This window comes from Helicoverpa zea, chromosome 15, assembly GCF_022581195.2.
Source record: "Helicoverpa zea isolate HzStark_Cry1AcR chromosome 15, ilHelZeax1.1, whole genome shotgun sequence".
NCBI lineage: Eukaryota > Metazoa > Arthropoda > Insecta > Lepidoptera > Noctuidae > Helicoverpa > Helicoverpa zea.
The window spans coordinates 12,080,952-12,098,045 of NC_061466.1; the positions used below are offsets into that span (position 1 = coordinate 12,080,952).

A 17,094-nucleotide genomic window follows, 5' to 3' on the forward strand; every position below is an offset into this window, starting at 1 on the left:
TACGCATCCCCTTCCCGTCGGGGGACGGGAGAGGGGTATGTGGGACTCCCCGGTAAAGACGTTCCCGGTATACCCACTAAAAAGGCCCAGCGGCACTCCGACCTCGCCTGAGTGGAGGGGGTCTGGGAATCTATGGCATCCAGTCCCCCACCGGCGATTGCCCGCCTTACGGCAGGCCCCTCATGCCTCCCCCCAGTGGGGAGGGGGTCCCTATGATGGCCGGAGCACAAGGGGCGGTCCTTGTGGTGCAGGCGGTGGCACCCCCGTGCCTGTCGCCCGCTGATCACCCCCCGGGGCGGATGGGGACGGACGTTGTGTTCGCCGTCTTCCACCCCTTCTTCGTCTGCGGTGCGGCGCCGCGAGAGGGTCGCTCTCCCGCACGCGCTCCGCCGACTCCTTCTGTGACATGACGTCCTCACAGAAGGAGGCCACCGCTTCCCATGCCTCCTCACTTCGCAGCATGGCAGCAATCACGCTGGAGAGCGAGAGGTCGTCCCCGACTACTGCCACCAGGGTGCGGCGGGGTTCAGTCCACGATGGGCACACCTCGATTGTGTGCTCTGCCGTATCCACCTCGGCTTCACAGTGGTGGCACTGTGGAGTCTCCTCCCTCCCAATCCGGTGCAGGTACGATCCGAAGCAGCCATGCCCGGACAGCACCTGCACCAGACGCATCGAGAGGCACCCGTGCCGCCGATCGAGCCATCCGTTCAGGACAGGCCCGATGGCATCCAACGTCCGGCGACCGAACGTTGCCGAGGCAAGGTCCTCGGCCCACCCTAAGACGGCACCACTTGTGTCGTGCCACGTGAGGGCTATAAGGAAATAGACTAAAAATAGGACTGTATTCAACACCACTACGAATAGACTACGGACTATTTTTAACTGACCTCTATTAACATAATGAAAAGGTTTTCTTTGTAGAGATTTATTTTTGTTCGAACATAACCTGTACCTGGATTTAAATTATCTTGTAGTCTATCTCAGCTCAAGTACCTATTTAACTATATCTTGGATACTAGTGACTGAGCAAAACATGAAGGAAAAAATCTTGAGGAAGCCTTGATTTTATAGTCAGAATTTGCCAAATTGACTTGAGCAAGCGTGGTAATTACGCTCATTCCTTCTCTGCGTGAAAACAGGCCGTAGCTAACACGTGGGACAGTAAAAAGGCTGATTATATTACGATGGGGATGATGTAGTCAACTAACCCCTATTTACATACTATTGTTTTATGCCTTTCATTGAGCAAACACGCTGCAGTTTAGGGGCCTTTCTCATATTTAGAAGGGTTCGACCTTAGTAAGTGGCGTCCAAAATAAACAAAAGTAAAAGTCATATTGGTGTTTGCTTGGGGTCTTGACCCGCATACCCGTGTTTAAGGGACTAAGAGCATTGCGATATTGCTAAAATACTTTGTAAGTACTTTGTACAATTTAGTTTTGTAAATTCTATGTAAATCGGTTGGTGTGGACCATATATATGTATGTCAGAAGCTACTGGTCCGATTTGAGAAATTATTTTAGTGTTAAATAGCCTATTTATTTAGGAAGGTTCTAGGCTTTTTATCCGGTGTGTTTCCCACGGGAAGGTGAAACTGTTTGTGAAAGCTTACCCAAAATGAACCACTCACGGCCAGTTTCTTCATCAAAAGTTAAAGTTAAAGTAATGTCTAAAGTAAAAGTAACGGTCAAATTCGTTTTTTCAAGGCTAAAGTGACAGCAAAACTAATAGAAAAATTGAATTTGACCGTTACTTTTACTTTAGACATTACTTTGAGTTTTACTTTGGCTTTAACTTTTGATGAAGAAACTGGCTGTTAATAATTTAGTTTACAATAGAGCCCGTTACCTATCATTATATACAATTACCAAACTGATAATAATAGCTACACCAACCAACATAATCATTACACATATAGTACGTACGCGTAACTGCATTTACAGTTAAGACCATACTTAATCCAATTTCCCAGTACTTATTGGTATTCCTGAGTGCCCGATCTCAAAATAGACATAACGTACACATGCGATCCGAGAATAGAATTTACGTTACATAGGTACTCTACCTATCTCCCCTATTTACCTGTGTCTATGTATATATGTATGAGATGTATGTCTATGTATGTATACCTGGAAGCCGACCCCAAGATAGTTGGCAAAAAGGCTCGGGAGATGATGAGGTACTCTGCCTATACAGGGTTATTGGTAAAACACTAACAACCTCTCAGGACCATATTACTAATATCATAAACTAAAACTTTTGTTCTATGACTTTTAATAATTCTCAGATTTTAGTTCATCAAAGGACGATGGGCGTTTTGGTACCCTGTCCAACAGTGTTGATTCTAGTACCATTGCGTAGGTCTTGGCAAGCCAAAAAATGTTTACTATGACGACTAGTCCCAATTCCTTGTCCATTTCGCGTGACATCGACTAATAGAATGTATAATGTTCATAAATCATCAACGTAGATGTAGTTCTTAAATCCAACTGTATTGAATAAAAACTGGTAAAGTAACAAAAAAACAAGAATTTGGCCTTCTTAGAATGTTTGCCTGCCCACTGCTTTAAAAAAAGTCTGTGTGCAAACCTTTGCAGTTCACGCAGAATATAGCTTATGTATTTGATGAAAGTCTTCAGTATTTACAATCAATTAATGTTTAATGATTATCGTGTTTTAATAACAGGTTTTTTTTATTTCATATAATGTGTAGGTACATGGAAGCCAGTATGTTTAAAGATAGTATGTAACTAAAATGATTAGTTGTGTTTTCAGAAATGTTTTGAACTTTTGTCAAATCAGATGACGATTGTGTTTCCGTAGTATGACTCCATAGACTATTACAACCTTTAGATTATAATAGAGTGTATCTCAATCAATTTACGATGTCTATTAACTGAGTTTAAAATTATTATACTGACGACATATGCCTCTTAATGAATTTGCATATATGGATGACATACTTGTTTCTATGTCGATTTAAATTTTATCGTTACTCGGATCAGACAGCTAATTGAGGCAAGCCCCATAGTTTTTATTATTGTTCACGTAAATACCTTTCTAATGATATATCATACGTTACTGTTGGAGCGGGTACCAAATCCCATACAAAGTGCCCATTGTCCTTTTCACACAAAAATTAAAATATTTCAATTGTACGCTCTAAAATTTACAAAGTGTATGCGAAGCAAAAGAAAGCGCTAGTTACAAAAGACGTCGGAGGGGAGCGGGGCTCTGGTGGCGGGGGAGCGTTTGAACTTGACCTATTTACGAGCGGCCGTCAGTCATTTTTATGCGCCCGCGTCGCGTCATACGTGTCCTTGTAGCAAATTTTATCTCTACAGCAAAATAGAGTTGAAATGTGTAAGATGGAACAATGAAATCTTGTAGGTTTGTTTTTGGCAAATGTATTATGTTTTATAAAAAGTCATAGAACAAAAGTTGTAGTTTATGATGTTAGTAATACTGTCCTGCAAGGTTGCTAGTGTGTTACCAATAACCCTGTATACAGGGTTACTTGTAAGTAGAGCGCATCCTTTCATGAGGTGATAATATAGGTCAATACGGAAAAATTTGACCTTTGAAAAAATCTTGAAGTTCGACCATCTTATATGGTGTATACCATGGTAAAATTTGTCCGTATTGACCTATACTATCACCTCATGAAAGGATGCGGTCTACTTACGAGTAACTCTGTATAAAAGTAATGCGTTGTCTATCTATATGTTATCAATTTTGAAAACTAATGCACAGAGATAGATTCATGTGAAAAGTTGAGGTACAAATCCTACCGATATCAATTTTACTTAAAGTTGTGGGTTTGGATATTTGAAAGTTTTAATGTTTGTTACTCAATCACCCTTTAACTGCTGAACAGGTTGATGAATTTTATTCGCAACTACCCGTTTTCCCGTGAGAATTACTGCTCCTACCCGAATAAAATGTAACCTAACTTACTCGAGGATTAATGCTCAATAGTTCTCCGTGTGAGAGGAGGCCTCGAGCCCAGCTGTGGGACGATAAAAAAAAGGCTGTAACAGTAACAGTAACTCGAGGATAGTCTAGCTTCCCAAAAATGAAAGAATTTTTCAAATTGGTCCAGAACCCTTAGGGTACAAACAAGTAAAAAATAAATTTCCTCTTTATTGTGTTATAGTATAGACGTTTAGATAACATAGCTACATTACTACTACAAGAATTGGCATTAACAAGTAAATCAGAATAACATAATAATATAGGCTACATTTGATCCGTTTGCGGGAAACATTTCCTCAGGAAACGGGCGGAAGATAGGCTTGTAAATACCTACATGTTACATATCCTGGGCGTACCCGGGTAGGCCATTAGTTCAAAAACGATAGTAGCTCATACATTTGCCTTCATAATAACAATGAAGGATCCTTCATAAATCAAGCACGAATTCATATTACAGATCCCTCTTTAATCGGAAGACGCTGAACAGTGACAGTGACTGAATTAATGAAGTATTTATGTAAATGTGTGAAAAGCTCGTCTGAGATGGAATGATGCGCGATGATAGGTACTGAATTTAGCGTCCGTATTGTAAAATTTGAAAAAACTAAGTTTTTTTTTATTTCAATTTCAGCCTGAAATTGAAACGTATTATTCTTTAGATCAATTCTGACTTCTTTTGTCCTCCGTGAGTATAGCGATGTTCCAAAAGTTAAGTTTGTAACCTGAATTGATTTATCTTCACTAACGCAATATGTTTCCTATTTTTTCATCTTTTGTCCTTTGCAATCCTTGCACATTTCATCCCACAAATCAGGTTATATGTATGTTAAGACTGACATATCCTTTAATAAAGGTACTCATTTTTAATGTTACTCTTATATATTAGAAACTAATTGGAAACAAATACCTACATACGATTCAAAGTAAGTACATAAACAGAACAATAACAACAATGTACAAATAGTTTATCTTGGCAATGTATAACATCATTTCCGCATCCATCTTAGTTTGTGGTTACCGACAAATGGGCTCTGTATATATCTCCAGTTAATATAAATTGGTATCTTAATGTTGTTTACTAAATCCTTAGTAAGTAACTTTGACAGTTTGTCACGCTTTCACTGTCAATATAATAAGCCGATTTAAGTTAAAGGTAAACAGATAACGTCAAATCATTTATTTCATTAAGGCCTTATAAACCTCAAAAATATAAGTTTGATTCTTAGTTGGCCATTCCTAAAGTAGCTTCATATGGAGAAGAAAGGGCATGAAACTCCATAGTTACTCTTTTTAAAAATAGTTATAATTTGAAAAATATGAAGGTATATTAGGTAACATCCACTTGCCCTACTTTCACAAAGATATAAATTATGTCGCTAGGTAAACCTTCCTTATGAATCACTGACAGACGCGACACTTTGTTTGAAAATATCCAAAGATTCCTAGGTACACGAGATTTATCTCTGAGATAAACATGTTCGGACAGTATAAAACTTTAGTAATAGCCACCCATTTTTCGTCTGGATAACCCTAAAAAGAAAATAAACGTTGAATTTCGAGGCCCACCATCAATATATGACGCAAGCACACATTCTGTCTTCATCACGTTTCGGTCCAAATTAATGATCAGTAATCAATAAATTATACAAGCAACTAGCTTTATTAACTAGCTTTTGCCTGCGGTTTCACTCACAAAATTTGGTAACTTCGGTTAAAATATTGATAGCCTATGTCACTCGGTAATACTAGTGGAACTGTGCAATTTAGTGTGACGTTTCTTAAAAGCCTGCAAAGGGTTATTTAAAATAAAAACATTTGACTTTGATAGTGTAGTTTCCCAAGAGTGAAAAAAATTTTCAAGCCAGTTTAGTAGTTTTGTAAGCTAAATGAAAGCAAACAAACCTCTCTATAGCATTGGTTTGGTTAAATTATATTTTGTAAACATATTGAGCAAATAATATCATTCGAAAACTCATAAAGTGATATCACAATACTACAAAATAACGCTCTCAATAACACACGTCTTACGTTTGCCACAACAATACTAAAATCACTGCCTTTCTACTTGCCGTACAAAAGAGAACAATAATATATTGTACCGCACCACCTATGTATGTCATATACTATAGTATGTTCAAAGAGAGACGGTCTTCAGAGAATTGCATTGAAAGACCGCCAACCAATCACGAGCTAGTTATTGATATACAATACAATCATGAAGGTAAGCTAGTCTATAACATTCTACAGAAATTATACGGTACTAGATGTCATAGGGAATTATATATATATGTATGTCCTCCCAGGAAATTTCCGTCTTTAGGATACCACATCTCAATCGGTTCAGTCGTTTTGTGCCCATTTTCACCGACAACATAAACGTAAAGTTTTCTTGTAATGATTGTTTACCTACAAAAAAGAACGTGGATAATCAAAAGGTTTTCAAGAAAGCTGACGTTTATGTTGTCGGAGAAGCTGGAATTTAGTGTGATTACGTAAGACCGTACACAGGACATTTTTGTAAATTCAACGTCAACATCAACCTATGTAGGTACGACGGTCAGTTTTTTATGGGTCACTATAAAAAACGTGCCGTGAACAAGATGTCATGGGACGTCAAATGCATCGTAGTACGTTGAAAAACTAAGAGCTCTATGACACGGTAACTTTCGCTTTTTTAATATAAGTTAGAACGAAGTAAAATTAATACAAGCTGTTGATTTGCATCCGTGCCATATTCAAGGAGATAATTATGCTAATGATTCTCGACCCAAATCAATAAAAAAATTGGTACGTAATTTTTTTTCTTTAATTTTTTTTCCGAATTCTGCAAATGTCATCTAGCCTTATTTAAACTTGGCGCGTGTGTTAATGACCTTAAAACCGTGCTGCGCCCTCACACAAACGCAAACACAAAGCATACGCAACGATCACTCATACATTTCATTCATAAAATTGGATTACTTCTGAAATACCACGACATCACAATGACAAAAAAAGCAGTGCATATTAGTTATTTCCCATCTACTGTAATTCCAATCGATTATATACGTATTGTATGTCCTCCTCCTGAACTATGGCACAAATGCAAATCAACAGCTTGTATATGCATAGTGGTAATCTAGACGAATTTACAATGCTCAATATCTACATGGAACTGTCAATTCAAAAAGTACCTATTCTATTTTCCATAAAAAAAGACATATCAATAACAGTCGTTCTAATAAGTTTTTCTGGCTAATCCTCATTTTGGTCACAGTACACGTGAAATTGATATTGCCTAAACTGTACACAAAAACAAACAAACGTAATGACATACTCACGGCTCACTGAAGTCCAGTTTGATTGATATTCTGAGAACTTAGGAACGTGGATTAATCGAGCGAATTTGGATCTTGCACGCACGTGCGTATGTGTCTATGTATTTGTGTGTGTGCATAAATTTTTAAAGATAATCGTCAATTAGGACGAGTAATAATTTCAAGATTACGTGATGAACAGAAGTTATGTCAAAACTAATTGCGGTTTATTTGCTTGTAAACGCTTGTGATACGTTTGTAACAATGTCACTCACACACTCATGTGCTCGATGCACGACACTCAGTACTGACAGCACCGATAGCGCCGGTAAAAGCTCGTCGATGCAAGCGTGTGTGAGTGACATTTTTACGAACCTTCACAACTGTACATTTTATTCTGTGTTGGTTTACGTGTTAAAGAGAAGTTATCTCAAAAGTAATTGAGGTTGACAATAATGTAGTGTTAGTTATGTAATTGAATTTAGACAAAACATATTTTACCTTCCATTACTTCTAGCATTGGCAGAATCTTCAAAATAAAAAGCTAGAGACATTTAATTCATGAAACTAAGTAAACGTCTTCTTTTTATTTAAGTAATAAGATGACTAAAGAATATTTACCTAAATAGGACAAAAACAACTAAAATTTATATAATGTTGTCATACGGTTCATATCAAGTTTAAGGACCTAAAAAAATAAAAAACGTTAAAAAGAAAAGTAGGCTGAAAAACATTATCTCAAAGAAAACACTTTCCGTGAAAATACGAAGTTAGGCTTCAGACAAAAGACTCAATCTTAGGAATTAATATCATATTTTTCAGGCTTGAGATAACGTTAAAATTTTTTTTTAAGTTTTTGTTTTGAAGTAGATGGTAATTTTGGAAAATATAAGTATGTAGGTAGGTCTTGTAATACTGAGTTGCACAGTCTGAGATTCCGTTTCAGATCTATTGTGATAAGTTTTAACTGTTTCAACTGTTATCACCTGTTACAATTTTATTGTTATTATTTGTTTCGATCAATTTTTGCAGCACTGAAATTATTGATTGCTTCGTAACCTTCTGCATTAGTTGCAAAATAGCCTGCAATTTTTTTTTACTTTTTGTAAAAAAAGTGAGTTATCACGTAGTACAAATATTATTCAGTGCGTGAGAAAATTCCAGTCTATACTCCATTTGAGCACATGTTACAGTAAATGGCCTACTCAAATGGCATAGCAGGTAAATGGAGTATATTCGTAACCTATTAACCAGTTGTATTCACAACTAACTTAATATAAACAAAGTTGAACCTGTTTTGGCAACCTACAATTGGAACTATCTAAAACATAATCCTCGAACAGCCAAAGGTTTGTTGGCAACTAACAATTGGATATAGATCTGCGAACAACCAAAGGTCTGAGGCCAATATATATTATATATTATTCTTTATTGTACACAAAAACATATAAAAAAAAAACACACACAACACAGAGAAGACATGTACAAAGGCGAGCTTAACCCAGAACTGGGTTCTCTAACAGCAAACCTTAGAGCGATAGAGAGATGCGATAGGGAAGAGAAAATTTAAAGTGCACAACATTAAACAGAACAAAGATGAAACTACATAACATAAAATATATACCTATAAATAAAACATAAAATATAATAAATAAATAAATACATACATACAAATAAGGTCATGTTGACAGGAAATGTTCTTTAGTTCGTCTCTTGAAGACATCTAACGACTTGCTCTCACGTATACTGTGAGGCAGAGCGTTCCAAAGCCTCACAGCGCGCACAGTGAAGGATCCATCATAACGGCTCGAAGTATGAGGAGGGATACGGTATCTCTAAGTTCTAGTTTATCAAACAGTAGTTTGTTATGTAAACCTTCAGGTATGGTTAATTAGGCTGTTATTATTATAGCATTAAGTTTGATGCTTGGTAATTAGTTTCGCTATTATAGAGTAGCTATGTTATGTATCCATGGCATTATCTATGCAAATCATAGCCAATGTATTCAATGCAAAAATAGCTCCATGTCAGTCAGAGATACTAAAGGATGGTTTCAATAACCTATCTAAGTATTAATTTACTTACTAGGGGTAGAAAGACATAACTTGTATTTATTTATTGATTTAAGGCAAACCAACTAAATACATACACAGACATTCATGGTAATCCAACATTAACTATACGATAGCATTTCATGCATTTAAATTAAAGGTAAGCACTGTTTCTCACAATACAATAATAAACACTTATTTTTTAAAATTGTAATGAATAAATTATAATTATGACATCATGCATTATGCGCCTAAAGTAAATATTTTATCTCTAGGAACCAAAACGACACATATGTACATATCCTGTATTTGGAGTATTTACCTGACACATCAACTTTCTAAACTGTAAATTCCTTTTTATAATATTAATATAGAAAGTTTTTAATAAAGATAATATGGATTTAATATTAATAGTTACATTCATTAAAGAAGACTTCAAATTACTAGGCTGAGTTTGATATATTTTTATAAGGATGACTGAGATGCAAATAAGGTGCAAGTTGAGAGTCATTTGCTTAGAAATGACCTCAATTTTTCTGACTTACAAGTTTTATGAACCATGTGCTTTGTGAAGTTGGAGGTCAAATAATATGTATTATCCTTGAAGATAAGTACGAGTAATAATAAAATACCAATTCCGCCTCAATCTAGTTTCTAGAACGATTCAAAGCGAATTTAAATTGGTTTCCTATTCGATTCATATTGAACGCGAGATTACGGTATCTATAAAGTTTTCATATTCTTCTTTTTACTGTGGGCAAACATTAGTCTAACATTGGTCTTGCAAGACTTTTCTACTAAAATGAGATTGATGAAGATGAAGACTCAAGAATGAATTTGTGGATTTAAACAAGGCAACCAAATATTTAAACTATTTTCTTTAACTATGCATTTCTCACTACTTGATAACGAGGAAGGATTTATTTTAATTGGACATAAAAACAAGTTTTATCACCTCAAGCAAGCTAAATAGGCTGATAATTGTAAACCAAGACTAATTATTCGAATTTTAATTACAACTAGCTTTAAACACAAAAGGGTACGTGCGTGACGCGCAAGCCTACGCAGGCCTACGCGCTACGGCGTAGCAACGGAGCCTACGCGCTACGCCATAGCAGCGAAATGGACCACAATATAATTTCGTACACAACGGAATCTGGCACGTAGAAAATTCATGTACGGTGAATTTGCCGTCCATAAAGTAGCTCATTAAGTCCTTTTACTGCGAAACTTTTCTGATGTATTACATAATTCCTAGCTAAGGATTATGTGGCTAACTATTTTCATTTTTTATTAGGTACCACAATTTTACGTAAATGTTGTGCCCATCAGCTGTTTTTTTTTATAATTTCATTCCCAACCGGAGATATTTTAAATCTCTTCTTGTCCCAAGTAATAAACTATGTTGCTATCCTTAAAGTTTCAACTGAGTTATGCTTTTATGTAAAACTCATACTCATAATAAAGTTACTTTGTAAGCTGTGTGTTACCAAAGACTTGTACCGAATCTAATTACATAGGTAATCCTATTTGAAATACTCAGATAAATACCTCTAAAAACGGGTAGTATATAATATGAACGAGCTTTATTTTATTATCTCTTAACAAAGTATATTTCCACAGGTTCTTCGCGGTGATATACCCCCTGCGGCTGCCGGTGGCGCGCCGGCGCAGCAAGCAGATGCTCCTCTGCGCGTGGGCATTCGCGCTAGCTTGCAGTTTACCACAGGTAACATTGTATCTGTATATCGGGTGTGTCAAAGCTATTCACATTTAATCTTGTCACATCATCATCATCTCAGCCATAGGACGTCCACTGCTGAACATAGGCCTCCCCCTTAGATCTCCACAGATACCTGTTGGAGGCGACCTGCATCCAGCGTCACATATACTAGTTTATATACGTCGATTAACATGAAGAAAAATAAGAGAAATGTATTTTTCGAACAAAGTAAATAGAATAATAATGTGTGCGAACTGGAACACCATTAATGAGTCTTTCAGTACAATCAACGTTATTTTCCTTGAAAACTGTCAGCTATTAACTGATCATTCGGTACCCCTATAATTTATATCTGCTTTACTTATGATGTTGTTAATATGAAAATGAATATTGCCCTTCTCCGAGCAAGGCATTTAATATTTCACTTCTATGCGAAAAATTACATCAGCCCATTGCTTACAAGGCTAAACCAACATTAACATCGTCTTCAAAATTAGTAGGATACATGTCTGTGTAATAGTCCCCAGGCCGGCGAACAAATTTTTTTTTGATACATATACATTTAAGACTTTGTGAGTGTCTTCCTTACGATGAGTCCGACAAACTTTTCGAATGCGCAAATTTTGGTGCCGCTGCGTTTTTTAATGCTTGACTCCTGAAATTGTCGATATGACGTCACTATGGCTCTTCGTACATACACGTTTCATTTTTTGAGATTCGTTTAATAAAGTCAACTAGAGAATGGTGGTCAACTTGTCCGATAAAGATCGTGCTGCGTTTGGAGTGTCCACCATCCTGAAAATGTCGGTATGACGTCACTACGACTCTTCGCACATACACGTTTCATTTTTTGAGGTTTATTTAATAAAGTTAACTAGAAAATTGTGGTCAACTTGTCCGATAAAGATCATGCTGCGTTTGGAGTGTCCACCATCCGAAACATGTCGATATGACGTCACTGTGTCTCCCCATACATACATGTCGGTCAAATACAACAATGATAGATAATACTATTCTTATTGCAAATATCGACTTGTCCGACAAATGTAGTGAGGCAAATAGTCAGTTCGACAAGAAAATGAGAAAAAAATATTACAATTGGAAGAAGTTTATTCTTTTTGTCAATTTCTGACTTAAATATTCACGTGCACTATTTAAGTATATTAAATTGGCATACTACTTACCAATTTTAATTACTATTTTAGAAAAAGTAGCCTGACTAAGACGTATTGTTGATAGTTTATATTATGTTAAGGAATAATATCCCACATCTATTAATGGACTATATATCAATCAAAAGGTCTTTTTAAGTGCAACATTTTGTCTCAACATACCACTTATCAATTCTTAGTATTTTAGAAGATATATCCCAAATAAGGCGTATTATCGATAGGTTTTACTATGTTAGGGAATAATGTCCCACCTCTAGGTATGAACCATATGTCAATCGAAAGATCTTTTTAAGCGCTATATTCCGTCTTAACATACTACTTACCGATTCTTAGTATTTTGGAAGACATAACTGACCTAAGGCATATTATTGATACTTTACATTGTGTTAAGGAATAACATCTCACTTGAAGTTATGAGCCATATTTCAATCAAAAGATCTTTTTAAGCGCAAGGTTGTATTAGCATAACTCCGACAAATTGTTAGTACTTTAAAAGCTAGAGCTTTTCTAAGAATATACTATCGGTAGGTTCTGTTAAGCTAATCCATTACTTCTTTAGTAACAAATTATATATTATTTGAAAAACCTTTCCAAATGAAACATTTCGTGTTAACATACTTCCGACAAATTGTTAGTAGTTTAGAAGCTAGAGCTTATTTAAAATTATAATTATTGATAGATGTTTTCAATTAAATAAATCCCATCTCTAGTAATGAGTTATACATCATTCAAAAGACGTTTTTAAATGCAACATTTCATATTAAAAAAACTTCGGCGAATTGTTAGTATTTCAGAAGCTAGAGCTTATATAAGATTATTTTATCGATAGGTGTTTTCAAGTTAATAAATCCCTCCTGTAGTAATGATACATATATCATTCGGAACGACTTTCTAAATGCAACATTTACTATTAACATACTTCACACCAATTGTCAGTACTTTATACCAAATCTTAAAATATATCTATATTTTCCGGACGGTGGACACTCCATATGCAGCATGATCTTTGTCGGACAAGCTTACCACAATTTTCTAGTTAACTTTATTAAATAAACCTCAAAAAATGAAACGTGTATGTACGAAGAGTCGTAGTGACGTCATACCGACATTTTCAGGATGGTGGACACTCCAAACGCAGCACGATCTTTATCGGACAAGTTGACCACCATTCTCTAGTTAACTTTATTAAACGAATCTCAAAAAATGAAACGTGTATGTACGAAGAGCCATAGTGACGTCATATCGACAATTTCAGGAGTCAAGCATTAAAAAACGCAGCGGCACCAAAATTTGCGCATTCGAAAAGTTTGTCGGACTCATCGTAAGGAAGGCACTCACAAAGTCTTAAATGTATATGTATCAAAAAAAAAACTTGTTCGCCGGCCTGGGGACTATAACATATTCCCAGACGTTATAGATATTATTAAATATCACGAGCAAAATCTTAAACAATATAATATGTCTGGCTTTATAGACATATCATAAATTCATTGATGAAATCCAACCCTCTGAAACATAAGCATTACACTTAACTATCGTCTTACCAAGAGCTGTCGTTAAACCCGATAAATGGATAACTTTTATGAATATAGACCAGAGGTTTGACGCGTCTGAATTGGTACTTTGCATCCCTATTTCTCAAAGGAAATTACACCTTAACTCTTACAGCTTACGGTTCATTTTTGTAATAGCTGTGTTTCAAGACGATGTCTGTAGTGACTATTTGCCAAAGCTATATGAACCCTACCTTGTATAGAATAGGGTAGGGTTTTGAACAGTTTTGTGATCGAGGGATATCGTTGCGGGTTACAAGTCAGTTAAATCATTTGTGTGGTACTCGAACTTTATCGTCCCATAGCTTTTCTGGTGGTAGTTACGGAAGATTCCGGTTTTTAGGGTTCCGTAGCCAAAATGGCAAAAACGGAACCCTTATAGTTTCGTCATGTCCGTCTGTCCGTCTGTCCGTCTGTCCGTCTGTCACAGCCGATTTACTCGGAAACTATAAGTACTACAGTGATGAAATTTGATGGGAATATGTGTTGTATGAACCGCTACAAAAATATGACACTAAATAGTAAAAAAAAGAATTGGGGGTGGGGCCCCCCATACATGTAACTGAGGGATGAAATTTTTTTTTTCGATGTACATACCCGTGTGGGGTATCAATGGAAAGGTCTTTTAAAATGATATAAAGTTTTCTAAAAAACATTTTTCTTAAAGTGAACGGTTTTTGAGATATCAGCTCTCAAAGTCGTAAAAAGTATGTCCCCCCCCCTCTATTTTTATAACTACGGGGTATAAAATTCTAAAAAAAATAGAGGTGATGCATGCTAATTAACTCTTTCAACGATTTTTGGTTTGATCAAAGTATCTCTTATAGTTTTTGAGATAGGTTGATTTAACTGTAATTTACGGAACCCTTCGTGCACGAGTCCGACTCGCACTTGGCCGGTTTTATCTTTAGGTTAAGAGCACTTAGGAGTTTACTGTCGTATAGTCTACTTGACGGTTGAGTAATACTTTCGTTAAGATGAGCAGTCGTAATGTCGCGAAAAGTGCTCTCTTGTCTTTAGAGTTTGTCGCCTTATGTTGCCCATGTGACTTGTTTTTAATCACCTAAAAGTATAGTAGTTAATGTATGAAACGTTTAAAGTTGGTTTTGTGTAAAAAAAAGCGGTTAGAAATTCTATCGCATCTTTTCAAGATGGAAACGTTTTGTAAATACAAATAGAATTAATTACGTATTTCAGGAAATTTAATAGTGATATTATTGCATGATTATGGTTTACCAGTTATAATTCTTACATCATTCCACACATAGGCCTACAGAATAAAATGAAACTTTTAACTCCTATTGCTTAGAGACAATCATAAATATTTTATCAATTGTGTGTTTAGAATCATCACGTTCTAAACACACAGTCAAAGTTCACTGAAAAAAAAAACACAATTCCTAGTTTACGTAAAAGTTACACGATGCTATTTTTAGTTTGAAAAGTGTCATAACTCAAGCACTAAGGTGTCACGCGATGTCTGCAACTTATTGTCTGGACACTTTCAAAGAAATATGGCACGAACTACTTACGTTGGCGAACGTGGTTTAAAACTTGTGAAGATGTACTTTTAGTTTAAGTGAATTTAACTTAAATAAAATTGTTATAAAGGTGAAGATAACTTTACATGTTTGTAACACTTTGGCGGGGTTGACTTCATCATCATATATGTACTTATTTATTGTTTTCTATTGCAAGGATAAATAACTCAATGCCAAATACCTAAATCGATCAAGCAACTTTTCTCGAAACCGTACTGTTACTGTTACAGCCTTTTTTTTTGTCGTCTCACTGCTGGGCACAGGCCTCCTCTCGCACGGAAAAGGATTGGCATTAATCACCACGCTTGGTGATCGATCGTAACTAACAGAAAAACACGAAGACACATTCCAAATAAATATTATTTACGAAAAAATCGTACAAAAATATTTCGTTTATGTATTTAATTAAACCAACAAAGTCACTAACCGTTAAATGGCGCTTACACTAAAAGTACTCTTGCCAGAAAGTATTAAATTAACACCAGTGTGACGTGGCCCATATTTTTTGCACCCGCGTGTAATTTGGCCCAAAGATTTATACGTTCATATATTGTGCGGAACCCCTTAATCGTCTATGGGGAAAGAGTTACTAGGGGGTTAATATTCACAAGACATGCGGAAAGTACTGTATATGTATATATTGGATTTTTCTTATTTGCATTTTGGGTGGAGTTAAATATCCTTTCTGATATCCTTACTGATAGGTTAAATATAACGTAGGGAAGATCGAACTGCCGTGGCTGAAAACATATATGAATAAAATTGAAACCTTATATGTAACCTGTAAACCTTCAATATAAGTAATTTTTGAAACCGGGTACGTACTTAAAATTAAATTATGCTTAACTAAGAAATTACTTACCCATCAAATATCATCAGAAATTGTAAGATTGGCAGGAAACATTTTTAGATTGACATATTTACAAATCCTGATATGCTAGAACAATTATTATGTGTATTATAATATTATTATGGGATGTGTCAAATAAATTTACAAGAAACTGTGGATTTTACTTTAGTGACCAAATTGCTGTACACTAGTGTTCAGATTACCAGTACACCTTTTTACAGAAAAAAACTTTTTACAAAAAAATAAAACCGACTCCCAAAAACACTGAAAAGCAAAAAAAAACTATTCTTAGGTGCATCGGCCTAGAAGTCGGTGTCTAATGGATGTAACTAAGTTTATAACGCCACCGACTTCTAGGCCGATGCACCTAAGAATAGTTTTTTTTTGCTTTTCAGTGTTTTTGGGAGTCGGTTTTATTTTTTTGTAAAAAGTTTTTTATTTTTAGCTTTTCAGTGACAAGCATAGTTGTCACTATCCGCATGTCATATCCGCAGTGGAAAGTTCTCATCAATACGAACAATATAAGCCCAAGCACGAGGTAGTTTACATATTCAATTGTCGAGTTCCCTCGACCTTCGCTGGTCTCCATCATCAGGTCAGCTTCAAACCTTCACTGTTGCAAAGGTCTCGTCAATACGAACAAAATAAGCCCAAACACGAGGTAGTTTTTTACACATTCATTGTTCAAGTTCCCTCGACCTTCTCTGGTCTTCATCATCAGGTCAGCTCCAAGCCTTCACCATTGCATAGTGTTATCAGACATGCGCCTTAGTGTCAAGTTTTTACCCTACGTATGCCTACGATTTTCGAAAGTTGCCCTCGATTTCTCAGGGTTTCCATCATCAGATCCTGACCTGGTGACTATGGGACTACCTGGGAGGTAAACCCTATCAAACAAAAAAAAAATTTTGCAAATTGGTCGAGGCGTCT

At 36.0% G+C, this 17,094-nt stretch overlaps 1 protein-coding gene across 1 annotated transcript in view; it reads left to right on the forward strand.

Moving 5' to 3' along the window:
- Nucleotides 1-17,094, forward strand: part of LOC124636752 (adipokinetic hormone/corazonin-related peptide receptor variant I-like) — a 137,254-nt gene that overhangs the window by 70,292 nt on the left and 49,868 nt on the right. Inside the window, exon 3 of the mRNA XM_047172880.1 lies at nucleotides 10,949-11,054. Within this exon, the coding sequence (XP_047028836.1) occupies nucleotides 10,949-11,054 (106 nt within the window). The remainder of the gene's footprint in view (nucleotides 1-10,948; nucleotides 11,055-17,094) is intronic.